The sequence below is a fragment of the Akebia trifoliata genome, chromosome 15 (genome assembly GCF_017979445.1).
Source record: "Akebia trifoliata isolate Shusen 1 chromosome 15, ASM1797944v1, whole genome shotgun sequence".
Taxonomy (NCBI): Eukaryota; Viridiplantae; Streptophyta; class Magnoliopsida; order Ranunculales; family Lardizabalaceae; genus Akebia; species Akebia trifoliata.
The window spans coordinates 8112627-8120999 of NC_141389.1; the positions used below are offsets into that span (position 1 = coordinate 8112627).

Sequence of the window (8373 nt, forward strand, 5' to 3'; positions counted from 1 at the left end):
AAATTGATGATCCACATTCTAAATCATTTTTAAGTTTTTCCATGAAATATCTAGATGCTTGTGATGTTGGATTTGCTAATGGTATAATCATTTTGAACAAAACGACCCCTAATAAGACTTAAAATCTAACTATGTAGTAAGGAAAGTGTTAAGACACTAGCTTTTGCCAACACCGCCTCAATTCATACGTAGATCATAAAAGAATTTTCACACTATTGGGTGGTGTTAGAAAGACTTGGTGTGGAAATAGAAGTTCTCATAACAAAAGTCAACAATTTTGACAAGACATCAAAAGATAAAAACGATTGAGGTTTTAAAAGGGTAAATAATTGAGAGTAGAACTGTAGAAGTTATAATTTGACGGATATTTGCAGGGGCGGAGCCAGGATTTTGTTTTCGTGGGGGCAAATTACAAATAGAAAAATTTTCTGATTTTCTATGAGGCAAAGTAGTAGAATGTTAAAAAAAATTGTGGGGGCAAATTACGAATAAAAAAAATTTCAAAACTTCTGTGGGGGGCAAAACAGTAGAATGTTAAAAAAAAATTTAAAATTATTAATGCCTCCCTATAGATTTTAGAAATTCTTGTGGGGGCAATTGCCCCCACTGCCCCCACTGTAAATCCGCCCCTGGATATTTGGGGGAAAATTACAGGTTATCATAGGAGTTATAGATGTGGGCATTTTGGTCAATTACAGGTTATTATAGAAGTTATGTCACCGGTTAGACAACTAGGGTCTGTCAAATATTTACCAGAACGTGGAGGGGTCTTGTCCAAAAGCTGTGTTTGGTAAATCTTCTAGAAAGTACTTCTACAACTTTTAAATTGGAAAAGTGAATTTTTGTAAAAGCACGTTTGGTTAGAATATTAAAAAAATGTTTTTAAAAAAAGTACATTATAAAAAAATAAAATAAAAGCTTAAATAGAAGTCAAGTTAAAATGTCTTCCGGAATTATCGAGTTGACTCATCTAAGTAATCTTATTTCAGACAGGAAGAAGCACAACTCAATCCACAATTATTTATTAAAAGGACTTAGTTGTAATTTAAAATATTAATTAAAGGATTTTTGACATCACATAGTAAAAAAGATACTTTTGTAATTTTAAAAATAGAATGACGTTTGAGTTACAACTTTTTTCTTAGTTTTTACCAAAAATAACTTTGATTATATTAAATTTAAATATAAAAGTGGGGACATTTATGATCATTCTAATTTTGTTGTCATACCATTCATACTCCACCTTCTCTCATTATAATGGTAAAGATAAATTTTTTTATTTTTATTTAGATAATAATAAATGTTTAAATTATAGAAAAAGAAAAAATTATTTTAATAACAAATATAAAATTTTGGTTGATTAGTCCAAATTTTATTGAATCGAAATATATTTTCAAAATGTCGGACAACTCGTATCATATATAAGACGTTTACACATTGAATATCATGTTTGTTCACCAACAATACTAAGATGACTCAGTGAGTCATCTCAGTTTCGTACATTTTCTTAAAATCATGAATGAGAGGAGTCATATGCTCTGACTATTTTATAGTTATTATATAAATGATTTACTCGATTTAGATAATTATTAGTGGTATAAGTAATTTTATCATAGATAAGGGAGGTAAGTGCAATTATAAAAAAGTTAGGGGTCAAAATGAAATTATGCCAAATTACAAAATTAGTGTCATTTTTTGTGTTTTGTTGGCAGAGACATCACAGATGTACCTAGCCTCCCAGGAGGTAACGCTGAATGGTTGGTTAACATAATGAATGAAACAACACAAGCACAAGGGGAACACACAACAGATGAAAAAAAGCCAAAAATTCAAAGGGTACAAGAAAGGCTGCAAGAGATCGAATCATACAAGAAATGCTTTACTCCTGAGATGGTGTCGATTGGTCCTTATTACCATAATGAACCCAAGTACAATAAAAAAATTAAGACTCAGTACACTCGAATATTTGTCGGAGATTGTGTCAAGAATAATACAAAAATAGAAGACTTTTATAAAGAGGTTGCACGTGTGACTGCAGAAGCCAAAAAGTGCTATGCCAAAGACACCATTATTACTAACATTCATTCAGATGAAGAATTCACTCAGATGATGATCTTAGATGGTTGCTTTGTTATGCAATTCATCCACAACTTCATAAGTGGTGAACTATATGAGTCGATAACACGTGGCTATAATACAATTTCCATACTGAGAGATTTGTTCTTGCTTGAGAACCAACTCCCATATGTGGTTCTCGAGGCATTGATGAAGTTGAGATACCCTCGTAGTGATGAAGGTGTAAACAAGATCGATGAATTTGTCCATCGGTACATTAATCCCTATGTCGATTATCATAGCGAGGTTTCCATTATTAGAAAAGATCCTCCCCATCATCTCCTTGACCTTCTTCGGACCAAATTACTCACGAGTTCCCCTTCACAAGTTCCTCATAGCCTCATAAGTAATTGTTATGGCCAATTGGTGCACTGCGCTAGGACTGTCATTCGTCCCAATCAGGCCGATCCCACCAGTTCTGAAAATTCGGCTTCAAACCTTACAGAAGCGGCCCAGCCCAGCTCTGACAATTCGGCTTCACAGCGTACAGTAGCGGCCCAGCCTAGCTTTGACAATTTACCTTCATACCCTCCAGTAAGGGAGCTTAAAGCTGTGGGAATTAAGTTTGATAAAAGTCATACAACTAGTTTACGTGACATTGAATTTAGAACTTACGCGGTCATTTATAAAAAGTTGACACTTCCTCAAATGATCATAGATGATCTAACCAAATGCAAGTTTCTTAACTTGATTGCCTATGAGATGTGTCCAGATGCCAACATTGGTCATAAAATCACTGGCTACATATGTTTATTGGATTCTTTGATTGATCATGCTGACGATGTGAAGGAGTTGCGGTCTAAGGAAATAATCATCAATTGCCTTGGTAGTAATGAAGAAGTGGCCAATCTCTTCAATGAATTGGGAATGGGATTGCTTTATGAGCCTCAAACCTACGAAGAAGTTATAAAAGGCATTCATTTATATTACAAAAACAAAATGAGGGTATTAATCGGTGAATTTTTACACACTCATTTCAATCGCCCCTGGACTGCTATTGGTTTCTTTGCTGGAATTTGTATTATCAGCTTAGCTGCTACTCAAACCTACTTCACAATCCATTGATCTCCAGGTAAGTAATTTTTTTTTTTTTTTTTAACTTTATTTATGAAGTTATTATATTGTCCTATTTGTATCATTTAGGAGTATAAATAATCTTATCGAACTCTGTATATGCCATTCCTTTAGAGGAGATTGTCTTTGTTACTTCTTTTCTACTGGAGATATCTTTTTTTCTTACAATGTAATGATAAGCTGAATATGATTGTTAAAGACAATCAGATTCATAGTTCCCAGGGCCGGTTCAAGCATAAGGCCATTTAGGCAATCACCTAAGCTCCACAATTGGAAAAGGGCCCCCCCAAATTTGTTTTTGGGGTTCACTAAGTAAATTTTTTTTTTTTTTCGTTTTTTAAAGTTAGGTTTTGATGGGGTTAGAAGTTTTGGAATGGGATGATTTTTTGCAAGGATGCTCCCCTCACCATAGAGATCATCCTCACAAAAAATCAGTCTATTCCAAATCTTTTTAATCATATAAGACAAAAACATTGTAGCTCTATTCCGATTTCTAGCCTATATATATATAGGGTTGGGTTTCGTAGACACATAAAGCTACTCATAAAGCTACAATGTTTTCGTCTCATATGGTTAAAAAGATTCGGAATAGGCTGGTTTTTTTGTGAGGATGATCTCTATGGTGAGGGGAGCATCCTTGCAAAAAATCATCTCATTCCAAAACTTCTAACCCCATCAAAACGGATTTACAAAAATTGGACGGTCTAAAATTTTTCAACTTGTAAACATGGGGCTAGATATTTCATAATAGGCTGATTTTTGGCAAGAATGATCTCCTCACCTTAGAGATCATCCTCACAAAAAATCAGCCCATTCCAAAAATTTTTGCCCATATAAGACAAAATAGTTGTAGTTTTATGAGTAGCTTTATGTGTATACGGATCCTAATCCTATATATATGGGTCCCGTTCGGCACCCTAAGCTTTACCCTACACTTTAACAAACGTGTTTTGTCCTAAATGGGTTAGAAGTTTTGGAATGGGCTGATTTTTGGTGAGGATGATCTCTATGGTGAGGAGATCATCCTCACAAAAAAATCAGCCCATTCCAAAACTTCTAACCCCATAAAAAATGATTTACAAAAAATGGACGGTCCACAATTTTTCAACTTGTAAACATGGGGCTAAAAATTTTGGAATGGGCTGATTTTTGGTGAGGATGATCTTCTAATCATAAAGATCATCCTCACCAAAAATCAACCCATTCTAAAACTTCTAACCCATGTAAGAGAAAACACGTTTGTTAAAGTGTAGGGTAAAGCTTAGGGTGTTGAACATTTCCCTATATATATATGGGAAATGTTCAGCACCCTAAGTTTTACCACAGACTTTAACAAACGTTTTTGTCCTACATGGGTTAGAAGTTTTGGAATGGGCTGATTTTTGGTGAGGATGATCTCTATGATTAGAAGATCATCCTCCCCAAAAATCAGCCATTCCGAAATGTTTAGCCCCATGTTTACACGTTGAAAAATTGTGGACCGTCCATTTTTTGTAAACCATTTTTGATGGGGTTAGAAGTTTTGAAATGAGCTGATTTTTGGTGAGGATGATCTCCTCACCATAGAGATCATCCTCACCAAAAATCAGCCCATTCCCAAACTTCTAACCTATGTAAGACAAAACACGTTGTTAAAGTGTGTGGTAAAGCTTAGGGTGCTGAACGGGACCCATATATATATAGGGAAATGTTCAACACCCTACACTTTACCCTACGTTTTACCAAACGTGTTTTGCCCTACTTGAGTTAGAAGTTTTGGAATGGGCTGATTTTTGGTGAGGATGATCTTCTAATCGTAGAGATTATCCTCACCAAAAATCAGCCCATTTCGAAATTTCTAGCCCTATGTTTACAAGTTGAAAAATCATGGACCGTCCGTTGTTTGTAAACCATTTTTTATGGGGTTAGAAGTTTTGGAATGGACTGGTTTTTGGTGAGGACGATCTCCTCACCATAGAGATCATCCTCACAAAAAAGCAGCATATTCAAAAACTTTTAACCCATGTAGGACAAAACATGTTTGGTAAAGCGTATATATATATATATATATATATATATATATATATATATATATATATATATATATATATATATTCTTTTTGAGAGGTTAATATAAAATGACCAAAATGGCTAAATCCCCATTTATCGATCTCTAATCAAAATCTCCAGATGTTTCTCCCCTAAAATCGTTGCCATCTTCGTCTTTTTTAAATTTATTTTTGTGCGTTCAGAGATTAATATAAACTACCCTAAATCCCTCTTCATTAATTTTTAGCCTAAATTTCCTGATACATATCTTTTTTTATTTTTAATTTTATTTTTGAGATGTTAATATAAAATTACCTAAATTGCTAAATCCCTCTTCATTGTTCTCTAGCCAAAATCTCCTAATGTTCTTCCCCATAAATTGTCGTCATCTTCTTCTATTTTAAATTTATTTTGTGCGTCGATTAATATAAAACTACTTAAATCCCTCTTCATGAATTTATTGCCTAAATCTTGTGATATATATGCCCCTTTTTTTTTTTTTTTAATTTTTAATTTTACTTTTTAGAGGTTAATATAAATTAACCTAAGTGGCTAAATTCTCTAGCCAAAAAATCTCGTTATGTTTCTCCCCAAAAAATTGTTGTCGTCCTCTCTTCTATTTAAATATATTTGTTTTTCTTTTTTCTTTTTTTCTTTTTTTACATTGAGATATTAATATAAAACTACCTAAACCCCATCCCAACCCTTTAAACACAAAATCCAATGCTTGAGATTTATCATCAGGATAAGTATCTTCAATATTTGTGTTACCAAGATACTCATAAATCTCAACCATTTTTCAAAATATGGGTTAAAAGTTTGAGATTGAGCTGATCTTTTGTGTGGATGATCTCTATGATGAGAAGATCATCCTCATAAAAATCAGCCCAATATAAAACTTCTAAATCCATCAAAAGTGATTTATATATTTTTGGTAAAAAATTGATGATCCACATTCTAGATGGCTGTGATGTTGGATTTGCTAATGGTGTAATCATTTTGAACAAAACGACCTCTAATAAGACTTAAAATCTTACTCTGTAGTAAGGAAAGTGTTTTTCTTTCTATAACAAAGAGAGATTCTGTTGCCACACTAGCTTTTGCCAACGCCGCCCCAATTCATATGCAGATCATAAAAGAATTTTCACTGTTGGGTGGTGTTAGAAAAACTTGGTGTGGAAATAGAAGCTCTCATTACAAAAGTCAACAATTTTGACAAGACATTAAAATATAAAAACGATTGAGTTTTTAAAAGGGTAAATAAGTGAGAGTAGAGCTGTAGAAGTTATACTTTGAAGGGTTTTGGGGGGGGGGGGGAAATTACAGGTTATTTTAGGAGTTATAGATGTGGGCATTTTGGCCAATTACAGGTTATTATAGAAGTTATGTCACCAGTTTGACAACTAGGGTATGTCAAATATTTACCAGAACGTGGAGTGGTCTTGTCCAAAAGCTATGTTTGGTAAATCTTCTAGAAAGTAATTCTACAACTTTTAAATTGGAAAAGTAAATTTTTGTAAAAGCTCGTTTGGTTAGAATATTAAAAAAATGTTTTAAAAAAATACATTATAAAAAAAATAAAATCTTAAATAGAAGTCAAGTTAGAATGTCTTCTAGAACTACCGAGTTGACTCATCCAAGTAATCTTATTTCAGACATGAAGAAGCACAATTATTTATTAAAAGGACTTAGTTGTAATTTGAAATATTGATTAAAGGGCTTTTGATATCACATGGTAAAAAATATACTTTTGTAATTTTGAAATGTTCACTTGGACAAGTTAACATACTCTTAAAGATCTTAAAATGTTCAAGATGGCTTCTGAGTTTCTTCGACTTCAATATTATTTTCGTCGAATGTTGTGGTTTGAATGATTCTGCATTTTCTAGTTTCTACATAAGATTCCTTCCGAATTTTTCTTCTTGATGAGACATTTCCCCTTATTTGATAATACCCTAATTTTTGCCTAAATCGCCTCTTTAGGTTTTCAATCTAACAGGCTTTGTTTTTCTTTTTCTGATGATGCCTTGATTTTTGCCTAAGTCGCATTTTCAGGTTTTTAACCTAGCAAGTCTTTTTATTTTATGGTTATGCCCTAACTTTTGTCTAAGTCGCCATTTTAGATTTTCAACTTAGCGGGTTTCTTTTTTTTTTTCTTGATGATCTCGACAGCTTCTTAGTTCCCTACACCTTAACCGAGTCAATTAGTATTTAGGAGGACTTAATAGGTTGGCTTAGGGCATGGTTTAGAAAGAAAATGTAAAAAGCTCGACTTTCCAAAATGCCCCTAGTCTGATATTCTTTTTTTTTTATTATAATGCTCCTAGTTTGGCATTCTTTACTTTTTGTAAATTCTTTTGATTATCTTTTTTTTTAATGTCCCTAGTTTTGCATTTTTTTATTTTGAACCTTTCAATAGGGGATTTTTATTTTGTATGACACTTTTCTTAAGAGAATACATTTTTTTTTCTAACCGGGCTTGAAGTAACTTCTCAGGTTGCTTACGTACCCAAATATTTCTTTTCTCTTTTGGAATCAGGTCAAAACGTAGTTCATGCAAAGTTTCCCTCCCAGGGTTGGTTGGTGTGGTTTAAAAAGAAGAGGCTATTGATTCTTTAAAGGATGCAAAGGGCTAGAAAGATTAACTTTTTCTTGGTAAGATAGGAAAATAGTTTGACCAAAGGAGGCCTCCTTCGGTGAAATGCTAATTGATTTGGTCAAGATTCTAGAAACTCGATGTCTTGATTGCTCTATCAAGTATACTCTTCTTTTGAGAATGAGTAATCTTTAGTCTTCTTCTACGAAATTAAATGTGATTGAGTTCTTTGTATTTGACATTGACTCGTTCAACACTTTCAGAACTTCAAAAAATTTCTTATTCTTTTGTAAATGAGAACTCTCTCTCTTGAGTGAAAAACATGATGAATCTTTTCTTACTGATCTTCGCACCTTTGTCGATGGTTTCAATTACATCATTCTTGACAGATGAACTTTAAAAATCACCTTTGACTTTATGATTTGTCCTATTTTGGTACAATCTGTTATGATGAAAGGCAACATGGTGCTTATAACTAACATATTCTCATAGATCCCTGCGAGAACACTACTAAATTTCTTGAGTAGGTCTATCGTTTTCACATGTTCCTCTAATGATAA

The 8373-nt window shown here is 33.2% G+C and overlaps 1 protein-coding gene across 1 annotated transcript; it reads left to right on the top strand.

The window, feature by feature from the left end:
• Positions 1-1755: 1755 nt before the first annotated feature.
• LOC147384195 (UPF0481 protein At3g47200-like) lies at positions 1756-8172 on the top strand. Its single transcript, XM_086426209.1, has 2 exons — positions 1756-3187; positions 7757-8172. Exon 1 carries the CDS (start codon positions 1771-1773, stop codon positions 3178-3180), a length of 1410 nt encoding a protein of 469 aa, XP_086282335.1. The 5' UTR covers positions 1756-1770; the 3' UTR covers positions 3181-3187; positions 7757-8172.
• Positions 8173-8373: the final 201 nt, after the last annotated feature.

Excerpts from the sequence above, each read along its gene's own strand:
- LOC147384195 (XM_086426209.1), top strand. The coding sequence starts at position 1,771 with ATGAATGAAACAACACAAGCACAAGGGGAACACACAACAGATGAAAAA.